This window comes from Meleagris gallopavo, chromosome 2 (assembly GCF_000146605.3).
Source record: "Meleagris gallopavo isolate NT-WF06-2002-E0010 breed Aviagen turkey brand Nicholas breeding stock chromosome 2, Turkey_5.1, whole genome shotgun sequence".
Taxonomy (NCBI): domain Eukaryota; kingdom Metazoa; phylum Chordata; class Aves; order Galliformes; family Phasianidae; genus Meleagris; species Meleagris gallopavo.
The window spans coordinates 65,278,077-65,303,657 of NC_015012.2; the positions used below are offsets into that span (position 1 = coordinate 65,278,077).

Consider the following 25,581-nt stretch of genomic DNA (forward strand, 5'->3'; position numbering starts at 1 on the left):
TGTGGGTTCGGCACCTGGATGTTCCTGCGGCCCGGGCCTCGTCTGGGTTACAGCGGGGAAGTGCGGGTCTCCCCGGCCAGCCGGCAGCGGCGGGGCGCGGCCCTGCGGGGCACAGCGTGCCGGGGTGCCCAGTACCGAGTGCTGAAAACCGAGTTGCTCGCTGGCCTGCCGAGTTTGCACGTTCGTGTGCGTGATGGAGCCGCCTGGCAGCTTCGGAAAGTATGCAAGCCTCGCATTTAGGTTCCGATATCTGCGGCAGCTTGTTCGTGGTTTGCTCTGGCTGCTGCAGAGATAACTTTTCCTTATGTTCTGTTGAGTTTGCATTTGTTTTACTTTGCTTTTACTTCCCCTCCCCTTTTTGTACAATGGATGTAAACTCGGTGGTTAGAGTACTTAAAAGATTCCATTTCTAGAATTGTCTCCTCTTTGAACCGTTTCTTGAAATCGGTGTATCAGGCTCTTGTGAGACCGAGACTGTTGTATCCCAGCGCTTTGGAGGTCTCACCATTTTGGGAACGAAGAGCAATTGCCAAACCCACGAAGATATCCAAAGTGGCTGTTACTGTAGCAAGGCTGCCATTCTTGGGAAATGGCAGAAATGGGGCCTGCCTTGGGCTTGCACTACACCGATGGAAGCAGTGTGGTTGCCGCCCCCTTCTCTTTGTTGCTGGCTCTGGTTCTTTGTTCAGCCTAAAGGAGAAGGGAGGCCCCTGTTAGGGATAGTTTTGGTGAGACTCGGATCTTACTTTTTCTTGGCAAGAAGAATCAATTTCTGCTGTGTTGAAGGGAATGCCGAAGAATAGGTTAGAAGCATTCTGCTTGCAAATGTTTGCATCTTTGAGTTTGGATTTTTTTCATTGTATTTTTTTTTTAAGAGCCAGGTGGTTGTCATTTGATAGGCATAAATATCTTCAATTTTGCTATGATTCCTGGACTTGGTACTAGTTAGTGTCAGCTCTGTAAACAGCCCAAAATCCATACTAAGGAAAGAGGTGGGAGAAAGTGGGGAAGGGAGAAGTTTTGTGATAGCAGGATAATGGTGACTTGCTAGCAGCTGGAGCTAATATCTTGCTTAAATCAGTAGCCTACAACTATATGCAGCTAACAGAGTATCTGTTATTACACGCTTTCCCTCTAAAAGAAATAAAAGGCGTTGGAATGTTTTGGCTATCCTTTTTAATTTTTATTGTGGAACAGTTGTTTTACACTTCTTTTGAAAGCAGAGTTGTTAGAAGAGCTTTTAGAGTTAATACCTGTGTGGTGAACGCTTCCAATGCTAATTTGTGGTTCATCTGATAATTTTTACTATTTTGTAACATCTTATACCAGCAAAATCTTGAATTAAACTTGAGGGGTACTTGAAGCCTTAAATAACCCCAAACCAAAAAGTGCAAAGAGGCACAGTATTTCTAAGGATGTCATAACTGCAAAAATGACCATTTTTTGCCATATTTGTCCTTCCACAAAGGCTTTCACTCAGTTTTTTTGAGAGTATGCACCAAAAAGTGTTGAAAGGCATTAGAAGTGTATGTGCATGTTCTTTGAGGTGCAGTAGACTCCTACATATTCTTTGTGGTAATCAGTATGGTTGTCATCTCAAGTTTCTTTTTCAAATTAGCCTGTCGCTTACCAAGTCTTGATTAGTGTGTTGCTATTAACATGTATTGATAATTATCAGTACCCACAACCAATAAACTTGTGGTAGATAGGAGCTTGATTTCATTTTTCTATAGTTTATTGTTAGAAAGTGTTAGATACTTCCACTTTGCAGTTTGTAGCATGGGTACCTCAACGACCTATTTCAAAACAGGTATGCATTGCCCACAACAATGAGGACAGGACCCAGATGGTCTCTCCAGCTCTGTATCCTGTACAACAGAACACAGTTCTAAGGAATCACGCAGCAGCTGACATGGATATAGTTAGTGATTGTATTTGTTCTAAGCCGGTGCGGTAACAGTATTGTTTAGATTGCATTTCTTGCACAATTTAATGTGTATTTCCAAAAGGCTTTACCTTCATGAGAAATTCCAGGGATCTGCATAAAATGTGAGTGGTTCCACCCATAGAGGTGAGACTAAACATGTATTAGTAGTGCAGCATATTAGTATACTCAGATGCTGTTTAAGTATGTTAGTACTTCAAGATTAACTCGTGTATCTGCAGACTTTAACTGAAGAGTGTTTTACAGAAGTGATGCTTTGAACTGTGGCTTCTAGAACTGCAGTGGTGGCCAACCTATGCTGAAGGTTCAAAAAGCAGAACTTTTCCAGCTTAATTTTAAAAACTAGAACAAGAGGGGGAAAAAAAACAAAAACCCTGAAGTCCATAGATACAGGAGTTTAAAGTCTATTTAAATATCTTTGTTGGACTCATCAGGCAACAATGATTATTTTCTAGATTTGTCTTTGCATGATTTTGTCTGTTCATGTTGCAGAAGCCAATCCAAATGTAAGTACCACTAGTAAGATTTTTTTTTTGTGGTTTCTATTGTGGTTGTGCTTCTGTACTTACAGCACTTATGAAATATCTTGTGATTTTATGCTAGCTATGCTTAAAATGAGCAGAGGTATGATCTGTGTGCATAAAAAATTTTTATATGCCAGTTACAGGATAAAACAATGTCCAAATGTCATATATTGCATCCTCCTTCATTCTGCTTAGACCTTTTGAAATTAGTTGATTTACTTGTCTTGTTTCTCTAAAACTCTTGGAGAAGATGGTCTTAGCATACTTCTCTGGGCTTAGCTACTTTTCACAGCCTGTTGGGAATCTCTCAAATGTAACTGAAGTTCCTTTCAAGCATGTAGCCTCTTGTATCTCTCTGTTATAGAATACTGAACATCTGCAGACCTTGCTGAAGCCCCTGATAGAGAGGTGTGTCACATTCAACAAAGGAATCATGTGGATTTGTCTTCATTTGATGAATTGACAGGTTATTAGTATATTAGCATATTTGAACCCAGGGCATGGCAGTATATGTAATTTTCAGGTAGGTTTTCTGGTCATTTGTTGGTACAAGCCATTTAGCTGATAATGTTATTGGTATAGAATGGTCTTTGAAGCTTTTCTGTGGACAAAATAGATTTCCCTACTTTCTGCATATGCTACTTCACATTTTTTTCCTCTACTTCATGATTCAGTTATGTTTTCTTTTGCACTTTCCATGTGCACCCTCACTGGTGAGTGATTAGAAATTATGCTTATAGCACTTATAACACTTCTGTATGCCTTTTGCTCTGGTTTTGACAACTTTGGCATCAAGCACTCTTGTGTAGTCTGCAGTAGTTGTCTTTGTACTCAGCTCTACTGTATCCACCTCTCATGTATGTGTATATATATGCTCTCATCTTTGCTTTTCTCTCTCTCAGTACTCCAGTAAGGCTGTGGTGTTTTTGTTTTGTTTTTTTTTAAAAAAAAGGAAGAGAGAAAGGTTCAGAATATGTGGAGGTAGTGCTCCTTCATGGGGTAAAGGAGAAGAAGACATTTCTAAGCAGCCTTACATGGGATAATGTTTCCAAAATGGTGTTAACAGGCTAAAAATCAAGATGCCAGTGCCAAAAATGGAACCTCTTGCATACTTCTTCCTTCCCTATTCCTGCCAACATATACATCACAGAAATGCCTTGAAACTTAATGGACTTTTTGTCCACCTTTCAATATTTTTTCATGAGGGTAATGCCAAAACCCTCTTTGTGTTGATGATGCAAGACTTGAAAGATGCAAATAGTATTGCTTGTCACTGGGGTGTGTGATATTGAGATCTATTGTTAGTCATTACAGCTGACTTTTAATACAAAAGCATCAATATGCTTCCACTAGCTGTTCACTAGCAGGTCTTCTCTCACTTAAGCATTCATGAAATTTGCCAGCTTGCTGAATCTTTTCAAGTTCTACCTTGTATCAAAACCATTAATCATAGCTTTTAATTTTTTAATATATTTAGTGATTGACTTTTATTCATTTTTAAGCATATTCTGTGATGTATGGTGTTCAGGTGATATTTGATTTTGGATGTTTAAATGATGCTTTTATCGAGAGATACATCCCAAATATACTCAGGAAGCATGTTAACACTGTCCTTTCTTTTATGTAAGATAAAAGAACAAGTCTTACCTTTTCCATTATATCAATAATTTCTAGTCTGCTTCCTTGTACATTAACATTTTGAGTAAAACGTTGGTGATAATCACTGTGTGTTGTGTAATTAAAAATTTAAATGTACATTAAAAAAAAAGTAAAAACTCATTACATCACAAATGCATTTGGGGGCGAAATTTTCTCAAAAGCACCATGTTATTTAAAGCTATTATGATGGAATTATTGTCTTCAGAACTTCAAAAGTCTTAAGATCTTGTTAGCTTGAAGTTTTTTGAACCTGTAAGATTAACTTGGTAAAAACAAGGTGCGGTTAGTAAAAGGTGGTTCTTGTAGTAGTTAGTTTCAAAGAGTTCTTGAAGCTCTTTGCTAAAAGCAAATGTAGAACGTATTGTTTTGCACGATGTTAGGAGATGTTTTGGTGGGAGGTATAGGGGTGCTGTCCTCTCTTTTTAATACCTTTTGTTCTTGGCCTGCCTGTGAAAACAGTATAGGGTTGCAGTATCAGCTAGACTCTACCTCTTATTAAATGATGTGCTAGTTACCATTTACTTACTAAAGTTAGGAATGAGTAAAATCCTTTGAAGTTCTTAAATAATAGTGTTTTTCCCATTGATATGAGTTGATGAAGAGAAAGACATTGAAGAGAAAGATGTTGAACTTTTCTGTTATGGCTGCTCCAGAAATAATAGCTTCTATTCTATTATGTTAGTCCACAATAACAGAGATGGATGTTGATAGAAGAGGTTGAACATTCCCACCAGTATTCAGTTACATGTTGTTGCCATGTGACAGATGGCAGCAGAGGGGCAGTCTGACAGAATGGCGTCTGACATGGCAGTCCAGTGTGACATGGAAGCAGAGGTGTGTCATTGAATTCCTCCATGTGGAAAAAATGGCACCCACTGACATACACTGATGTTTGCTGAACATTTATGGGGACCAAACAATAGCTGTGAGCACAGCGAGGTGGTAGGTGATGTGTCTCAACAGTGGCACCATTGACATGAAAGAAAGACAAGCTGCATTCCAGTCGTGTACAGCTGTCACACCATGAAATGCAGAGTGTCTGAATCAGCTCATCTACGCGATTTAGCTAATGGTGGTGACTGTGTTTGAAAAAGTGTTTTGTAGCTGAGAATTTGCTCTATCAAGTAGTGTTATTGTGCTCTTTGTATCTGTTGTATTTTAGGTAGAAATAGGGGGCGTTACTTTAGGAGCAACCTACATAGATAGCTTTATGTCACAATACATTAGGCCATATCTATTTTGTGAAGTGTCCTTATTTACCCTATTACTTCAAAAGCTGAAAGTTGGATTTTTAGAATCCTTTGATATTTCTAATCTTACTATAGTGCTTGCTCTTCTTGGTACTTGGTGATGCTATTGGAGGCTGATGTTTTCCCTTCCCGGTGACTTAAAGCTCATGTTGAAGAAGTAAAACTACAGCTGCTTTGTAGCAGTGCTACTTCTTACCCTTTTCTACTAAAATATGTGAAATTATGTTTTGAAAACAATGTTATTTCTTTTCCTGTAGGCTGGAAAAATTTAGTGAAAAATTGTTGAGAAACATGAAAGAAAAGTGAAAATTTTCAAGAAGAAAGTAAAATCAGTAATACTACCAAGGAATTTCCTCAGAAGGAAAGAAGAGCTATTGCAAATAACTGACAATGTGAAAGCCCTTGACAACTGAATATACGATTAGGCTTGTCCATGTCTCCCAAAACATGTGGAACATAAGTTCTATTCAGAATGGTTTGTTTCTTGGGAACGTCTGCATTTGGGGCAGAGAGGTGTGTTCTCATGCTGTCCAGGCAAGAAGAAAACTTTCTGGCTGGTGACAGTAGCCATTCTTTCTTCTTGGAAAGAAGTGATCAATATGTTATAGTAACCATGTGTCTAGTCACTATCCAATTTGACAAGAGTAGGGTTCATCTGGGTTACAAGACTGTTAATCTACTGTGGATTGGATCCCTAGCAGCAGGTGGTTTGGAAATGTTTGTGGATGTGATTACAGCAGTGGGTTTGAAGCTAACTTCTGAAGTGTAACTTTTAGGATTAGCTATGAAGGGCAGAGTAAGGAAGTATCTACTTAAAATCAGTTCTTAGAAAATGGTAGGTTTTACTACAGCCTCTGTTGTGGTATAATGTCACTGACAGTGGTGGTTTCTGCTCCCTTCATAATTCCAATTTTGTTTCCTGTTATTCAGTTTTCCAGTTCCATCCCATTGTCTTGTTAATTCATGACTTGAAACCACTCTAGGCATTTTTGTTCCCCCACTACTGTTGGCTTGTAGTAAAGGTCTTAGTTCTGGTCTTTTTTTGCGTCTGCTTAAGCTTTTATGGGCTATTTGTTTTCCTTGTGGTCCATTTGAAAGAGTAGTTTGTTCATATCTCTTTTTGGAATCATCATATTTACTTGTCTTTTGGGAGTGATTCTCCTAAGTAGCAACAAAAACTTGTTTTGTAATGTCAGTTCATTTCTGTAATATTGACAGGTGATATTGGAAACTATTACTATGGACAAGGGCATCCAATGAAACCCCATAGGATCCGAATGACGCACAACTTGCTCCTAAATTATGGCTTGTACAGAAAAATGGAAATTTACGTGAGTATAAGCAATGGAATGTTTACTGAAGTGTGAGGATAAGCAGTAGACTGTCCACTGACGTATTGTAAGTTGGCTTCAAGTATTCTTATACAGATAAACAGGGAAAAGTGGGAGTAGAAATAGAAAATACTTACTGTATTCAGTGCTCTCTTACTTACAATTTTAAAAAGATCTCTTACTTAATCCTGGTAAGGATTACAGATTGCTGTCCCTTTCTGGAAGAGGTAAGAAGCAACACCAGTAGAGACTTTGATGGTATTTTTATTATTATGTGGGGTGAGATTAGTACATAATGAATTTAGTGGGAGCAAACTAGCAGAGTAATCCTTGCTTCATGTAAAACAGCACAAGTAGTAGTTTCGCTATTCTCCCTTTGGAGTAGCTTAGATTTCTTTTAAGCTGTTTTAGTTAATTGTTAACTGGTTTTGCAGCAGTGCTCTAATTATTTCCATAACTTACTCTTGTTATCAGCGACCCCACAAAGCTACTGCTGAGGAAATGACCAAGTACCATAGTGATGAATACATCAAATTTCTCAGATCAATAAGGCCTGACAATATGTCTGAGTACAGCAAGCAAATGCAAAGATGTAAGTGTCAATATTAGGTAAATTCTGTGTTCATATGTGTGCTTTATTGGTTGTGTTATTTAAACCTAAATATTCAGCAGTGTGATGTTATGAATAGTAGCTACATTAATTTTGAGTCTTTCTATTAAAAGCAGCTATGTTCAAAGAAATGTTCTTGAAGCTTACCAAAGGACTTGCATGCAGAATGTCTGCTGGATGCAAAATAATACTTTCTGTAGACCTAATGCACTGGGTTAAACATTAGTTGTGAGCGTTTGCAAAACTGTCTTAGAAATACCTTCTAATGCAAAATCTTTCTGAAGAATAAAAGATTGGCTTAAAGAAGAAAAGTAAAATACTAAAATGTGTAGAGGTTAAGAGATGGAGTTGACTCTCCTGTTGGAGAGAGAAGGTAAAAATTGTATGTTACTCACTTTTCACGTTTTCCGTTAAGTAGTTTTTCAGATTTTAGAAGTTCAAATTACTGTTAAAAATACAGTTTCACACAGCTCTACCACTATATAATATGTGTTTGTAACTCTTTACAGTGCCTTATTCTCTATGTTTTTTCCAAGAAGTTGCACATTTATTAATACAGTGTTAACACTTGTTCTAAAACAGACAAATCTAACTTATTAATGAGACAAAGCTTTCTATAGAAACAAAGAAAAAAACATGCAAAAACCAGTTTGGAGTCATTTTAAATGGTAAAAACCATACCAACAGTTGAGTTTGATTGTTAGGAGTTGGGGCAAACTTTATATTTGATTCGGTGTTCAAAATTAGGCCTGACAGAAAAGGGGAGGGAGGGAAAGTAGTTGAAATGCGAAATGAAATCTGCATTTTTATGTGCTACCCTTGCCTATACTAATGCTATTGGAATTGTATTTTTGAAAAATAATGTGTTTCTTGCACAGTTAATGTTGGAGAGGATTGTCCTGTATTTGATGGCCTGTTTGAGTTTTGTCAGCTATCAACTGGAGGCTCTGTTGGTAAGTATAGGTTGTTTGCCAGATATTTTGTAGCTTTATTATGTTTATGTTGGCAACATAAACCCTTGATAATGTAGAATCTGAAGCAAATACAAGTTTGTTTTGCGTAGGAACGCGGAGATTAACAGTTACTTTATCTACCTCATATTTGACAAGTTGTATGTCAGTATGGGTAAGGGATGAGATCTGGATCAAGTATGAGATTTAATGACTTAAAAATGAGATACTGTTTCCTATAACAAATTTCAAGACCTTCAGAAGTTTCTGACTGCATTTCCTTTCAATTTTGTGCGTGTCTTTTTACAGCTGGGGCGGTAAAATTGAACAGACAGCAGACAGACATGGCTGTTAATTGGGCTGGAGGACTTCACCATGCTAAGAAGTCAGAGGCATCTGGTTTTTGTTACGTCAATGATATTGTGCTTGCCATCCTTGAATTACTGAAGTAAGTTTTATGATGGAAAAAGATAAAAATTATTTAAGGTGTCAAACTTTTTGATGTTTTAATATTTGAAGGTATGGATTGTAATTGTAATTTTTTGTCAGTTTTCGTTGCTGAACTTGTACAATTTCTTGATGACGAGAACTCCCAACTCTGTCCAATTTGGCTTCAGCAAGAAGTCTAAGCTAAAATGCAGACAAGGTGGAAAAAATAATTATTAGGAGATAGGTTTAAAACACGTTCTTAAAGTACTTTTTCCGCACAAGAATAGCGAACTTCTAGATCTCACTAATATATGAGCTTGAATGAAGCAGAGAATGACAATAGATTAAAACAAACAAACAAACAAAAAAACAAATTAGACATTATCTTGGGCAAGAGATCTGTAAATGGAAGTTAAAGAACCAAAAAGTGATGCACCCTTTAAAATATCATATGCTGTAATTGTAGATGGCTGGTAACAGATTTCAAAAAATGTATAGGTTTGCTTTCTCCCTGTAAATGTTGTCTCCTGTTGCTACTCATGGAGACAGAATAGCAGTCAAGATGGCCTGACCTTTTGGGCACTTAAGCCTTAGGTGTTTTGTTCTCAGTCATAGACCTTTTTGATCTCTCAGTATGCCCTTTTATTTTCTGTCTTTCAAGCGTTGCTAGTAAACAGGAATGCTAAGGAAAATCATACACTGAGATTTCTTGGGTTGTTACGCGAGTTAACGTGGCTGTTAAGAAAACAATGAAGTAACAGCTGTGCTGCTTTGGTTGTAGAATAAAAAATGATGAGGGGAGTAATGCAGAAGTGATTGCAAAATTACCTTCAAGCAACAGTGCATCAATAAAAATTCTAATCATTAATATCAGTTATAATATTTAATGGGACTCTATCCCTTCTAATAGCATAAGGCTCATTTTTTTACAAAAAATATTCTTATTCTTGGCATTTGACTGCTTGGAGGTGGAGCAGCTGAATCTGCTAGTGGCGGGTGGTAGAGGGAAGCAGCTGTAATCAGGAACTGATTTAAAAAATGGAAGAAGTTGCTAATAGCACAGATATTTTGTATTAAAACGTTCATTTTAATATGCATATATTGAGGATACAAGGAGAAGCTGAGCGAGTTCAGGTTCTTCATTTTACAGAAGAGTAGCCTCAGGGGAGACCTTTTGGAGGCTGTCCAGTACCTAAAAGGTGGCTGGAGGAGAATTCTTTATCAGTGAGTATAGTGATAGGACAAGGAGTTACAGGTTTGTGCTAAAATGGTAGATTTAGATTAGATGTTAGGAAGGAATTATTTACTATGGAGGTGGTAAGGCACTAGAAGAGGTTGCTCAGAGAGGCTGTGAATGCTCCACAGATGGAAGTGTTCAAGGCAGGGTTTGATGGGGCTTTAGACAGCCTGATCTGTTGGAAGGTGTCCCTGCCCACAGAGGTGGTAACTAGGTGGTCTCTTCCAGCCAAAACTATTCTATGATTTTATGATTGTGTCTCTGCAGTCTAACAAAAGCAGTATGATTTTTCTGTGGTCCAGTTTTGAGTATTATTTTTTAAATCTTTACTTGTATGTGAAGGAAGTAACCTTCCAAATAGATATGGGTTATGTCATCATAAAAAACTGTTCTGCTTGGTATCTTGTTAAGAGAAAAATCTTAGAACACGTGAAACTATGGCTGCTCTGTAATCTATAGCACTGTGAAAAGTTTAGTGAAAATGTCTTCTGATGTTGATAGACTTTATTCTTTACTCAGCGGCACGGGATTTAAGGTATGTTTAGTGTTGTTTACTGTTGTTTTCAGTGCTCTTGCTGTGAAGCAACTTTCTTTATCCCTCTCAAATAAAATGATCTGAAACTTGCACTATTAAAGAACTATTAAGCCATATCGTGGTTGTATGTTAATGATAAGTGCAGTACAGTTGGAAACAAGAACATGCTTATATTTTCAGTCCTTGCAGAGGTGAAAAAGGAAAGTTGATGAAAAATATTAAAATATTGTTTTTTCGTGGGCTGGAATATGGATTATCCTTGCTCCTGGCACTGATTCTTCAAAAATTCTTGAAAAGCAAACGCAAGGTGTTTTATTGCAATTATTGGCAATTATTGAGAAAGACAAAAGTGTACCACAAAAGGGGTAAATTCTAAGGATCTGGACAGCAGAAGATGGTGTGAATAGGATTAAAAGGTAAAATTACTACTGACTAGGACAGCTCAGTTAAATATTGAATGTGTTGCATAATAAAAATAACTTAAAGATGAGCTTATTTTCACAATTATCCAAACTGTACTAATAATTCTGAGAGTTACAGTAACTTCAGAATTATAAACTTTATTATAATCTGGGATTTATTTATATTTTTCTGTGGTAGGTATTGATATGAACATAACAGAAGATTGTGATTTCTCGTGTGTGATTTTCTTTCTAGGTATCACCAAAGAGTGTTGTATATTGATATTGATATCCATCATGGTGATGGTGTTGAAGAAGCATTTTATACCACAGATCGTGTCATGACAGTATCATTCCATAAGTATGGTGAATATTTTCCAGGCACAGGGGACCTTAGGGTAAGATTGAGCATGAAATTTCATTGCGATAAATTCCCTCTTATGCACTTCCTTGTGGATACTATTTTAGTACTGTTATCACAATTATATTCCACAAAAATACACATTTTCTGAAAGTGTACCATGTTAGTCTGAAGTAATAGTTGTTGAGGAACCTTAGGAAGAAATACAGGATATTGGGAAGCAAATTGCTTACTTCTAGATAAGTTAAACCATCTCTTTGACTTCTGGATAAATTGTCTGAGCAGTGTGGTACACTTGTAATTACAGTCTCTACATTTCAGTTCTGCACATACAGAGGAAAGTAGCTCTTTGGACATCACAGGGCTTCAAATCTTAATTCAAATCTTAAAATAAATTTATGCAGTAGTTTAAGTAGTCACAGTGTTTCACATGCAACTGTACTGGGCTAGGTTTGGTTAGTAAGACAGTTGGTTCATTTTTTTATTATTTCTTATGTTAATAAGGTACATTTTGAATTTTAATGCTGCTCACTGCTGAAAAACTTCAGCATGCTCCACAGATGATTTACCAGCATCTAACATCTAACTTGCAGAGGGGAACAGACTGTGAAGCATTATTATTTAAGTTGCTGGTAAATCTCTAGCAAAGCTGAGTGACAAGTAATTTGCCTGGCTCTTAAGATTTTTTTTTTTTAAGTAAGTTAAGTCATTCCTTTTGTTAGACTCTATCTCATCAGAACAGGAAGTTGTTCCACTTTGCAACTTGAAACATGATTTCAGATATTAATATATTCTTCACTTGATACTCTTGCATTCAGCCTCTCTTTATGACAGCACTCCAAGGATAAATCAATTCCTTGTTAGCAACTTTGTTACTTTAGTTTCTACATGCAGTTGTTATATTGGAAAACTAATAAAAACTACTAAAAAGCAGAAAGTGTTGTGTTCAGAAGGTATTCACTTTATCTTTACACTGATTCGAGTGATACAGATACTTGTGTTTACAGTAATGCTTCTAGAATGTGTATTTTGCACTGTGTGATGATACACAGTGGACAAAACAGTAAATCAAAGCTGAGGATTAAGTCAGTGGGGTGCTGAGAGTATTCATTTCAATTTGTTTTTTGGAGTTGATTGTTCTTCTTAAATTTTGTTAAACTGCTTTCTAAGTTGATTTAGGAAATCAGATTTGGTGTCGTTTTTTTATGCATGTGATTTAACTCGACTGGCCACAAGGTGGTGGTGGTGCTTTAAACAAAAACATAGCGCAGATCAGGATTTTTATAATGACTAGCTTTTGTTGCTGAAATTGGCTAGATTTTCTTTTCTCTTTTTTTTTTCTCTTTTTTTGGAGGATTAGATATCTTTGTCTTAGAAGCAGTACTTCCTATTGACAGAGGAGTTTGTGGATTTTTCACCTCACCACACCCAGGACAAAGAATTAAAAGATACATTTGAAAAAAATAATATTGTATATTATTGGGATTTTTAGCACAGTGTCAGTGACGAATAGTACCTTAGGCATTATAACTTGTTCTATGCTGCTAGATAGTATTTTTGAAATGAGCATTGTCTGCATACAGACTTAAGCAGGCTTCATTACAGCTAACTGCATATGCCACCCTCCTGTCAAGGAAAAAAATGCAGCAACTTTTTCTTATCTCTAGAGTTTGCAAAGCTAATTGAGCTAAGTAACTAATTTGTTTTGGAAAACGATTTTTGGAAACCATTATTCTGTTGCTTGTTTCTGCTCAACTTGATTTTCTTTTGGCTATTTACATCAACTTTAATAACCAAATCTTAACCTTGTTGTCAGTGGTTTCTGTTCAGGCTTGTTTTAGTAATTTCTGCTTGGCCTATTTTGCTGATCTGTTTATAGTTATTTGATGTAAAAACAAATCATGCAAGAATTCATATTTCTGCGATTGTAGAACCACCAATGTATCTCATTTACAGACAGGTTGCATTCTTCCATTCTTGTTCAGCTGTATTCACCTTTTTTATTTTAGAGAAATGAATAGATATTTAGCTTTCTGTCTTTTAGAATAAGAAGGACTTAATTTCTTTTATATCTGAAAAGCAAGGTACTATCACTTTAGGAAAAATTGGCTTCTGAAAGCCTAGATCTAATTTTGGATTACTGACATGCTTCAAATCAGAGACGTGTTTAGCAGGGGTTTTCAGTGTTGCTTGCAACTGTGAACTCTTATAATCTGCTGGAAGAGGATCTGCTGCACTGGGCCATCGAACAACAATAAAAGGTGGCTACTGAAAAGGGTACGTTGCTGTTCAGTATGCTGTGAAAAATGCATTTTTCAGGAAGAGGAAAAATATCCCTGACTATTTCAGCACTTTCAGTTGATAAGTTTAGTGTTGCTGGGTCATCCTGCTAGGGACTTGGAGTTTTTCAGGGGTGTAGGGCCTCTTACTGCATATTGTTATTTGATGATAGTTTATAGCCAAACTGATTATGTTATATCTTATTGTCTTCCCCACTGCACCTTGATTAATGGCAGAGAACTGCAGTTTGCAAACTGGATCAGTTTCTGTCTTGTTTGGTGATGAGCTAAAGGGAGAAAATAGGAATGTGTGGCATGTGAGTATCTTTAGGTATTAAGCTGATAATCAATGGAAGAATCCAGAGTTGATTCACTCAACGTTTATTTATTATTATTTGTTTATCAAGACTTCTAATACGTATGTTGTCTAGGAATGCCATTTAAATAGGTTTGTGTAGTTCCTGAATTGTCAACTGATGAAACTGAGAATAATCTGCCTGAGTTTAGTTTGGTTGGGTTTTATTTTGTTTTTCTTAGATTAGAAAGTATTTCTTGAAGGCATCCTGTAACTGGCTTCAGTTTCTTTCTCCTTTCTATTCAACAAGTGCACTATCCTATGTTTGGACCAGAGAATACAGTTTTAAACACCCTCTCAAATAAAAGTCTTATGTATTGTGCATCTTACCTTGCTTTCAGTTCCCTTTGCTTTTGCTCAGCAGTTTTTGCTGGGCCAAATTGATTGGTTATATGTCGTCTTTTAATCTTATGTTTTTCAATTAAAAAAAAAATCACATGTACTTCGTGCAAGTGTTGTGTTGGCATACAATTATTACAGCTCAAAATGGAAAATCAGAATTAAATACAGTATTTCGCCTCTTTTTCCCCTCGTGACATCAACAGTGATTCAAAATAGCTCTATGTAGTCGTATAAAGTTCTTTTTTTCCATGATACCATTGTGTATTATTACAAGAGTAAGAATGCTTTCCATCTTTACTTGCAGGACATTGGTGCTGGAAAAGGCAAATACTATGCTGTCAACTTTCCAATGAGGGATGGTATAGATGATGAATCATATGGACAGATATTCAAGCCAGTGAGTGTTTTTCTGAACTCTTTGGTATTATGTTTTTTTCATTTTGTGGTTTTGTTTTTGTAATGTGAATTAACAACTGGATTTTTTATATTGATTATAGATTATATCAAAAGTAATGGAGATGTACCAGCCCAGTGCTGTAGTATTACAGTGTGGAGCAGATTCATTGTCTGGTGATAGGTTGGGGTGCTTTAATCTTACTGTTAAAGGTAAGCAGAAAAGTTTCTGTTTGCTCTCTGTAACTTTTTACTCAAGAGAATCTTCTACCTGTTGTGTTATTTTCCAACAAAATTGTGAGATGAGGACTGAGTTGGAGAGATTCTGTTCATTACCATGATTAATCACCTCTTTCTTTATTATACAGAAATGACCAAAGGAAACCCAGAAGTTGTCTCTTTCTATCCATCTAAAAAAGTTAAGAACTCTGGTTTTCCATGTTCTTCCTAGCCACTCAACTGATTCCCTATCTTCTATGTACAGGCTTTTCTGTAGCTTTAAAGCAATGTCCTACAATGACAGGATGACAGCAGTAGTCCTACTGCAACACTTACTGTGATGGGCAACTAACAAAACTAGCGGGTCTCTTAGTAGGACTCCTAAACATCAAACATCTTGTTGGGCATAAAATAGGTATTACTGAAATTAGAATACTGATTGCATTGTTATGTTTATGCTGTTGTTTTTTGTACTGAGCCTCATGGTAGCATTTGCTTTTAATAAACTTTGTAGAATTCACTGGTTTTTACCCAAAAGGATGGTTCTTAGAATTGAGATGAGAGGTTAATTTAGCAAACAACATAACTTAAATGGTTAATACTAATATTTATAAAATGTTAAATGTATGTTGAACTGTTGATAAACCTTGAATCCGGTCTATTTGAATCATTGATTTTTCTGGGGTTTATTTTTGTGTTTTCTTAATGAGGCAATTAGAGTTTTGTAGGCAACAGTATAGTATCTGTTGGGTCTGCAGTGTTTCAGGGTTCTTTTCTTGATTTGCACCAGGTGGCAAAGCTCCTTCAGTTGCCCATACAGATCAGATTTTTTTTCATCTTACATATCTTGGAAACCAAGAGAGCTGCTGCCTCCTACAGATGCCTTTCAGTATGCTGTATCTACCTGGACTGTGTACTGTCTTGGCACCAGTTCACTCTGTAAGCAAGACTTAGCAACCTTTCATACAGGTTCAAATTTAGAAGTAGAGAGGACCAAGTACTGATTTACTTTTTTTTTTTCTTCCCACTTTGTGTTTAACTGAGAAATTATCCCTAGATTTGTCACTGTCTTTTCATAGCAAATATCAATGCAAAATACAAAATGCTCATTCTAAGAGCATTTCAGAACTGCAGTAATAAGAGACCGTCATGCAAAGTCTCTGAAAACTGGGGTGGCTAATATTTGGTGTTTTACATGCTTCTTACCTGTAAATCTTGACTTGTGAGATTGTGCTTAGTTGTAGAGGGTGACAGTTCTGTTTTACTTGAACCAATTCAATTCTTACTTGATAAGTATCTCTTATAATGAACTCTAAGTGTATAGGAATATATGCAAATCACATTTTTCTCTTTAATAGGCATTTTGTATGTATTGTCAAATATTTTTGTTTGTGTCAGGTCATGCAAAATGTGTGGAAGTTGTAAAGACCTTCAACTTGCCATTGCTGATGTTAGGAGGAGGTGGATATACTATTCGCAACGTTGCTCGATGCTGGACGTATGAAACTGCTGTTGCCTTAGATTGTGAAATTCCTAATGGTAAATATCAATCCACAAATTAATACCTTATCAAGAAATAATCATGGGAATGTTAAAGTGAAAGGATAGTTATGGTAATATTTACCAAGTGCTGCAGTGTGCCAGTTTAGAATGAGCTATACAGAAAGCTATTGTTAAGGCTTAGGAGATAACTTTTCAGTAGCTTATACACAAAACAAACGTTACAGGTTTAGGGCTTGCTTATGCTTTAATCACTGCTTTAAATTACCAAATTGCTTAGTATATATTTTATCATATGTTTGACAGTGTTTTGATTATGACAGCACAGACCTGTGTAGAGTGGGTACTGCAGATATAGTGTTCATGAGAAAAGGTTGAGTATACAAGTACGCATTTTGCCCAATAAAACTTAAATATTTCTTCATTATATCTTTGACCTAAAAGTGTCCATATCAACATCATCTCTTCCATTTGTCTCAATTTTGGTTATGCAAACTCTTAAAGCTTTTAGAGTGAAAAGAGCAATAGTTAGCTTTTTTTAAATACTTGAATAGTGAAGTCATTTATTTGAGGAATATCTCCATCTATCCTGCACTCCCTGTAATTCTGGCCAAGTATGTTTCTGGACATATTTTTGGAAAGCTTTTCTATGAAGTTGGTGTTTGAACTGTCTTGTTGCATCAGCCATTGACTTTCATGTTGGACTGCAGTTTTACTGATAACATTTTGATATACATAGGTCACTCCAAAAGTAATCTCTCTTACTGCTATGGAAACTACAACAGATACAAAAAGAACAATAATACTATTTGATACAGCAAACTCTTAGCTACAAAACACTATTTTTCAACATAGTCACCCTGAGCTTTGCATTTTTACCAGTGATGTATAAGAGCCTGAATACCACACTTAAAAGTGAGCATCAGCAGAGATTATCCACTGTCAGTGTCACCGCTGCTGACATGCTACCTACCACCTCACTTTGCTCACATCAGTTGTTTCGTCTCCATAAATGCTCAGCAAGAGCATCAGTGAATGTCAGTTTGTGCTATTTTTTCTGCATGGAGAAATTCACTTCCACACCTTTGTTTCATCGTTTCATCTGCACTTCCATGTCAGATGCCATTCTGTCAGACTGCCCCTCTGCTGCCATCTGTCAGATGGCAACAAACTATAACAATGTTGGTGGGAAGGTTCAACTTCCACTATGCTACCGTTAGCATCTGCCTCTGATGTCATGGATCAACATCATAAAACAGGAAACATTACTTTTGGAGCAGCCTTTGTACCCATCATGTGTTTTACTGGAGGAATATTCTGACTGGCACACATAAGGTAACTTGGAAGTAGCTATAAATAATCATCAGTTAATCATACCTCATCTCCAGAATTAGCATTTTTAATTATCGGATTTGTTACTTAGGCATTGTGTCAGCATGTGTTCTAACGTGATTAAAGTAGAACTTTATTTCATTCTTTTTGTATTGTGTTGTGCAAAGAAAAAATGTTTAACTTAATGTATTGAGTAACTTAGAGAAAAACACAAAGATTTGGGTAATACTTTTTTTGTTTTGTATTTAAAATGATTGAAATCACCATTGGGTCACAGTTGTCTTTTCTGTTCTGTTTTATAGAATTACCATACAATGATTACTTTGAGTATTTCGGACCAGACTTCAAACTCCATATTAGTCCATCAAATATGACTAATCAGAATACACCAGAATATATGGAAAAGATCAAGTAAGTAGTGCTTACCTTATTTGCCAAGTATGTGTATGAGTTTTTTTCCAGAAGTTTAATTTTTGCACAAGTTTCCCTATTACACACTGAAAAAGTACTGAATAGAAATGACGTTTTTTCCCTTTTATGAGAAGATGAACTTTTAATTAAAAAGTCTGTGCCTACAACAGTTTCTATGCTTAGGAAGTGCTGACTACTTAAATATGAAAGCTTAAGACTCAATTTAGATTTTTTTTCACTTCTTCCAGCAATTAAAGAGATTACTGTTGTATTTGGCTTGCTATTTTGATTTTGTGCGAAGTTTATCCTATCAGGAAAGAAGCTGTGGTGTGCACTGATCATTAGGCTTCCAAATTCTCAACTCCCTTGTCTAAATACAAATTGATTGTCATTCTTTGTAGCTGTCAGCCTTAAAAATAAAAATAAAAACAAATCACATGAGTAGACATCAGAAACTGTGCAAAGATAGTGATATGCGTGCAAGAAATTGAGACACTGTAGTTTGACAAGTCCACAAGATTTGTGAGGTACTTTTGACAAGCTATAGAGATAGTGTTCCTAGGCTTTGCTGCTTCTTAGTTCAGTTTATACCTACTTGCATCATGAAGGTTTGTTTGCAAACTACTGTTGTGCTTCAGAAATGGAATAATACTTACGAATAATCAAATCTATACTCATCTAATAAGAGATAATTGGTTAACCTGAAGTACTCATTGTTTACAATGATTTGTTCCTAATTTGGATTTAGAAGAAGGTCATGTAATAGAAACAGGAAAAGAGACTGTAAGGATCTCATACAACCTCAGTTGCCATTCACACTTTGAATTGTTTAGAGGGATACTGAGACAGTTGTCACAAATGGTGGTGCTTATAACCTGCCAACACTTCACTCAAACTTCTTTGGATCAGTAATTTTGAGTCTCACGTTATTTGTCCTTGTTCCTGCATGTGGCCCTATGGAGTGTGGGATCTATCAAATCAGTTAGCTTGGACAAGAATGTCTGTCTACTCTCACTTAAATGGCCAGTAAGCAATCTCATCCAAATGGATTGCTTTTGATCCCAATCTTGTTGCTGCACACAGCATGGGAGTAGTCATGCTTTAAGTGTCTTTTTTGTCACGCTTTTTTTCAGAGACTAGTTTATTATCCAGCCTGATACTCTTGTCTATTAAATAGAGTAATGTTGTCACCGGGGTCAGCCCAAGTGGGAAGAACACCTACTGACCTAGTGGAGAACTGAAGATTGAAGTTAGTTTTAAACAGTATAAGTTTAAAATTTAGAAGAATGTGATAGCAAAATAGGCTGTGAATACTAGTGATCTGCTGGGGATGGAAAACTTTCTGAAAACTTTCTTAAAGAAAAGCAAGTTAACTTTGCGTGCAGTATTTACAGAATTAAATACAAAATCCAAGGAAATGCTACTTCTGTGAAGTAGTAACTTTATATTACTTACAGGCAACGCTTATTTGAGAACTTGCGCATGTTACCTCATGCACCTGGTGTACAGATGCAGGCCATTCCTGAAGATGCTGTTCATGAAGATAGTGGAGATGAGGATGGAGAAGATCCAGACAAACGCATTTCAAGTAAGAAACACTATAAAGTCCAAGTAGAGTCATCCTAGTTTTAACTATTCAGAACCTCAGTCTTAGAAATGTGATATTGGAAAATTGGCAGTTGGAGAACTCGTTTCCCAAGTTAAGAATTTTTGCCATTGGTCTGCCAGTTCTGTGATTATTAAAATGGCATCTGTGCCCAAAGATTAATCTGTAAAGGAGTTTCAAGAACTGCTCGAGAGTACTTGAATCTTATGGAGCGAGTTGTTGCAGTTTATTTTAATATGCTCCAGAAGCCTTAGATGAGTTGCAGTGGAAGGACTTAGCTTCTGACTTGCTATTCATAAAAACAGTAATGAAATAAGTGTTTCTGAAAGTAAATTGTCTCTCTGATTCATAGTATATTTTTACTAGCTCTTAATTTAGTAGTTGTTCTTACGTCTATGTAGTCAGTCTGTATTCTAACCTTTTTTGTTTCATTTCATAACTCTACATCCTAGTTCGAGCATCTGATAAGCGCATTGCCTGTGATGAAGAGTTTTCAGACTCTGAAGATGAAGGGGAAGGTGGACGGCGAAATGTTGCAGATCACAAGAAAGGAGCAAAGAAAGCTAGGATAGAAGAAGACAAAAAAGAGACAGAGGACAAAAAAGCAGGTAGGATTCTATCGTTATTTTATCCTACTTTTTAGAGCAACAGACATCTGTCCTGCTGGAAGAAGGATACATTCTCTGTCAACAGTTATTTCACTACTGAAAAGGTGGTTGGTTTTTTTTATCATATCTTAAAAATCAATTTTAAAGTTTAATCAGCTTCACCATTGATTTTAAGATGCTGCTATTCATCCTGAAATAGTATTTCCATACGAATTTGAAGGATAAGATTAGTGTTGCTTCTCCCCTGACTCGAAGCTTTAAAAGCCAGGGGTTTGTTAGGGTTAGAAAAATACATATCTTTAAGTATGTCATGCAAATAATTTGTTCCTTTTTGCTTTGATGGAGTGAGGCTGCTAGTTTTCTTCTGAAACTGAAGCTTGATAGGTTTCTAGGAATAGTATACTTCAAAGAATTTTTGGACTTTTCCAGTAAAAGACTGTAGCATAAGACTATGAGACTGAACCCCATGAAGCTTTGGGGAAAATGCAGGTGTCAAAACTAACGAACACTGTTTTGCCAGTCGAGAGAAACTATGCCTGACTCAATTTGAATCTCTTGGTGCCATACCCAGGTAACTCCACAGGATGGATACATTTAACACTATATGTCAATGAGCAAGGTTACTTTTTTCTTTCCCTAAAGCTGTTTCTCTTAGCTGCAATTGTATCTATGAAGTATAGCTGTTCCCGATCTTTTTCCTTCTAAAGTTCACTTGCATCTCTTCATATATTTCAAACCACGTAATTTTATTTTTAGATGTTAAGGAGGAGGATAAATCCAAGGACAACAGTGGTGAAAAGGCAGACACCAAAGGGTAAGCAATTAATTAAAGTCACCTTACTGAAGAGCATTTAGTAACTTAAAAGTATTCTTAAGTATTGATTTCTGTACTGATCCCTCATAATACTAAAGATTTAAGACTTAGAACAGTACTAACTCAACACTGCATTTCTGAAATGGTTAATCTAAAAAAATCATGCATCTTAACAGTTTATTTTTGCTTTTGTACAGAGCAAAATCAGAACAGCTCAGCAATCCTTGAACAAAAGATAGCCTCACATCAATTGCAGAACATAATGCTAGAATTGGAGAATACCTAAAGGAAGAAGTTTTCATATTGAGAAAGACTGCTGATTTCATTTTTGTACTATTTGGCATGGACCGTATTTATTTTCAAACGGCTTTGTTCTGGTTTTTGGCAAGTTGTATTGTGAGTTTTCTAATTATGAGGCAGAAATTCCTTTCTTCACCATGCTTTATGTAATAGTATTTAAAATGGATGTGAGTTATGTTAAATGTCTAAACTGATCTATTAAAGTAATTTGCCTTTCCTGAGCTGATTTTACCTTTTTTGTAATTTTATCTTTATTAAAAAAAAAAAATTAGTACTTGGTTGTCTTCTGTCCATCATTGAACTAAAAAGACAAAGCTCCATATAAGTCGAACAGATTTGCATTTATCTGTGAGTAGCTGATAGATTTAGATAGACAGCTGGTGAATATTCAAGTTGAACTGTGCTGTTTCATGTACTTCAGTGGCTGCTGCCAAGAGTGACAACAAATGTGAGTACATGAGATTTGAACAAGTTGAATAAATGGGGGAAGAGATATTTGAATAATATGGTTGTATGAACTTGCATTTTGGTACAGAATTTTAAAACTCAACAGCAAAATGCCTTGTAGTGTCCAAGAATCTTTCCCACCATCAGAATCTACTCCCCAGACTGGCTCATTTGCTGTAAATTAAATTTCTATGTGGTCCTCTTTCAAAATATACAAGATAAGAAGTAAAGGTTTGGCTGTAAATAATAATCTGTCCTGATTTTTTTTTTTAATAGCTATAAGCATTGTAAAATGTCCCTGTTTTAAAAAGAAAATTGTTTACTTTTTTCTTTGTTGATTGCTTAGTTCATTCTGTTGCCTGAACTGAAACACAGAAACCTGAGCATTCTTGTTCCTTTTTTTTTTCCCTCCTCTCCATCTTCTGCAGTCTTTGTTTTCAAGCTTACAGAGCATTGAAAGCTGAAGTTTTCAGTATTGCTGTTAATTTCAAGTAGTTTGTGAATTAACTGCTGATCCTGTTGGTAATTGAAGTTAAATATGTGTTAATTAGTGGAGTGAAATGCAATGTTTAAGGAGAGAAGATATTTTTTTTTTTTAATGTACCAAAGAGGTGAAATGCTGATTCTTTGTTTTCTTTGAGGACAGTGGAGTACAAACACAAGGACCAAGACTGGGGGTTTGGGTACATTTGTGAGCATCTGTGGTCTCCTGCGTGCATCTAATGCCTGCTAACTTTCTAGAGCAAAGGATAAAAGTTAGATTTCAGGGACTATAGGAAGGTCACGGGTTTGTACCAAAGAGGTGAGAAGTGATAAATGATGCCATAAGCATTCCTCTAAGTTCCCACTGATATTTGCAAGGAGTTCAGCACTCCGAATTTTAAGTTTTCACATTACAGAACGGAAAGTAACAGATATGTTTGTATTATATATGTGTCTTAAGGTGGTGGGTTGTTTTTTTTTTTTTTGAAGCTGATATAAACTTTTTTTGTATCTGTTATAGGGCTTTAGTCCAAGTGACCTGTAGTCTGCCACTGTTACAAGTATATCGAAAAACTATTTCTCAGATAATGGTATTGAAAAGGCCAAATTTCTAACTTTGGATCACTTCAATACAAAGCAATGAAATCTAATGACGTTAAGATATGAATGAAACCCAAGAATACATGTGATTGGAACCCTCAACTAACTCAAAAAAAAAAAAAAAAGTTACTTTGCCTCATCCTGCATTGTTTATGAGAAATTACAGTGCTAATAGGAGTGCTGGATGCTACTAAATCCTTCTGAGTCCTGAGGAATATCTCTTCCTATTAAAGGCAGGTGTAATAATAAAGTATATACCTTTGTCTTTATGAAGCCTCGCTACTTAAACAACGTACCTTGAATTAACTGTATGAATTCTCCAAATGTAAGCGTTTTAATTTATTTTTCCCCTTCTGAAAAGAAGCTGTTGCTAACCCTTCTATAAATTGTGCAAAATGAATGTCTCATGTGCCATAATGTGACATAACCAGTTACGTTATGCTCAGTGTTTAAGTCTAGAGGAGAAAAGTTTTGCTTTTTTCCCTTGTCCTTAAAGGACTGACATATAATTCAAGTGTAACTTGCTTTTAGCTTTAAACATTCAATAAATCATTTTTGCTTATTCCAAATGGTGACATTCACCATCCAGTTTCCAAAACTCTGGAAGAATAAGAATAGATCTATTTTGATATTCATGCTGGTTATCAGTTCTGAAGTTTTTTTATTACTTTTTTTTTCTAGTATTTATTGTATTACTGCTCTCTTCATTTTACGAAGGATCTTGCAAAGCATTTGATATTGTTTTTACTTCATAAGAAGTTATATTAGCAAGAGTTCAGAATACTTGAGAGAATTTCCAGAACTCAGGCATTTTGGTCTTTATTTTAACATAAGCAACTACTTTCTTGTTCAGTGAAAATAGTAGCTATTCAAATTGTTCTTTGAAATGCTTGTAGGTCTGTGTACAGACTAGAAAGAGATTGCTGTTGGACGAGGAAATAAGCAATACAGCATTATAAATGTGAATGAATATCAATGGGACTGAACTGCATTATTTCCACTGATTGTTGTTTTTGTAGGACTTTTAAATGAAAACATTGCCTTTCTCACAGCTTTGCATTTATATATTTGGAAGCCCCACTGAAAATACATTTTATGTATTTGCATCTTCCCATCCTTTAAGTAATATTCTGAGAATTAATTTGTGAATGGGCTTAAAGCAAATCTGAATGAGAATTCAGAATTTTCGTTGCTCTGAGCCTAGAACTGACAACTTCTGTTTGCATGTGTGCTAGTATTCTGAGGCAACTCTTTTTAGCCAAATTTCTAGTGGGATTTAAATAATCTGTAAAAGGAACTGCGTTATACATAGACATATGTATAAACAAATATAATCAGATACTATTCAGAACATGGCAACAAAAATAGTTCTACTTAATAGTTACTGCCTTTTTAAATTCTAGTAATTTGTGGTAGTTACCTGTTGTAGTATTCTCTCATCTCTGAAAGTATGTGACTGGCACAGATAATTATATCTTATTTAAATAGTGGTTATCTACCATAGCCAGTACCTCAATTTAGTGTTTAATGCATTTCAGTCTGCCTTAGAGAAGACAGTATCTTTTTGAAATGGCACTTATTTGTAGATAGATGGCAAAACTGGATGTCAAAGCTGGATAACAGCAGACAGAATTAAAGAACAACTTCCTAGGTTAGAAACTTGGCCTAGCGTTTTCCATGACTGCTGCCAGAAGAAAAAGAAGAAAAAAAAAAAAGGCTGTGGGTAAGCTTTAAGTGATTCCATGCAGCAGTTGCCAAACAAGCTCCATATGGATAATGCATACATTGAATGATTCTCCGTTCTTAAAATCTATTTTTAAAACTTTCTTTGTGATGCTGCTTTTAACACTATTTTGTTTCAATAAAGTACTCTAGAGATTTAGCTGATAGAAGCAAAAATTCTGTATCACTGCAGATTATATCAAATTGCTGTGTTAAGCCTAGCACAAATGAGTCAATATTGTGAAAGTCTCTTCTGTCGTTCTGGGGAGAGGTGGGTGGGGGCTCTTTTGAGTTGGTTTTGTTTGTTTCTTTTTTCAGGCTGGCAAGCAATTGAAAACCAAGGAAGTGAAGATCAGAGTGAGTGAGGAGTTATGAGTCAGAATGCCACACTTATGTGGCTGGCTACGACCCTGTTTGATCTAGAAGGTTTTTAAACACAATTGCAACATTCTTTTAAAGTTTCTATTTAGTACCTTTTTATGGAGACCAAAATTATAAGGAAAATTTCTGGCAGCTCAAACTGGAAGAAAGAGACTTTGATATGACCTTGTAAATGGAATTTTTTTGTGTTAAATCTTCAGCTTTTTCATGATGTGGGTGAATGGGACATACTTCCCTAATTGCATCACTGTGCTGGGTTTTTTGATTGTTTCCCTTTCTTTCATTCTATTCTGGCAATGTTTTTTCATTCAATAGTGAGTGGTAACAATCCTTGGAAATAGTGAATCCTGGAATGAACAGTGCTGCTGTAACTATACTGCAGATGTTACTTGTCTGATAAAATGCCTGAACATCAAGAATCTAGATGCTCTCCTTTAAAAAAAAAAAAAAAAAGTAACAAGAATAAATAATGAAGTGAGGTATGGCTAGAATTGCTCTGAAGAATTTTATAGATGGAAGAAGTATATGGGTGAGGCCTGGGTTGCATGTAGGGGACA

The 25,581-nt window shown here is 35.9% G+C and overlaps 1 protein-coding gene across 1 annotated transcript; it reads left to right on the plus strand.

Annotated features, from left to right (window-relative positions):
- The first annotated feature begins 18 nt into the window (after nt 1–18).
- On the plus strand, nt 19–21,665 carry HDAC2 (histone deacetylase 2). The gene is made up of 14 exons (XM_031552231.1): nt 19–223; nt 6,597–6,709; nt 7,184–7,301; nt 8,198–8,272; nt 8,579–8,717; nt 11,128–11,269; nt 14,513–14,605; nt 14,706–14,814; nt 16,219–16,359; nt 17,955–18,063; nt 19,521–19,651; nt 20,122–20,277; nt 21,034–21,091; nt 21,289–21,665. The coding sequence occupies exons 1-14, from the start codon at nt 19–21 to the stop codon at nt 21,317–21,319; spliced, it is 1,620 nt and encodes a 539-aa protein (XP_031408091.1). The 3' UTR covers nt 21,320–21,665.
- The last annotated feature ends 3,916 nt before the right edge of the window (nt 21,666–25,581 follow it).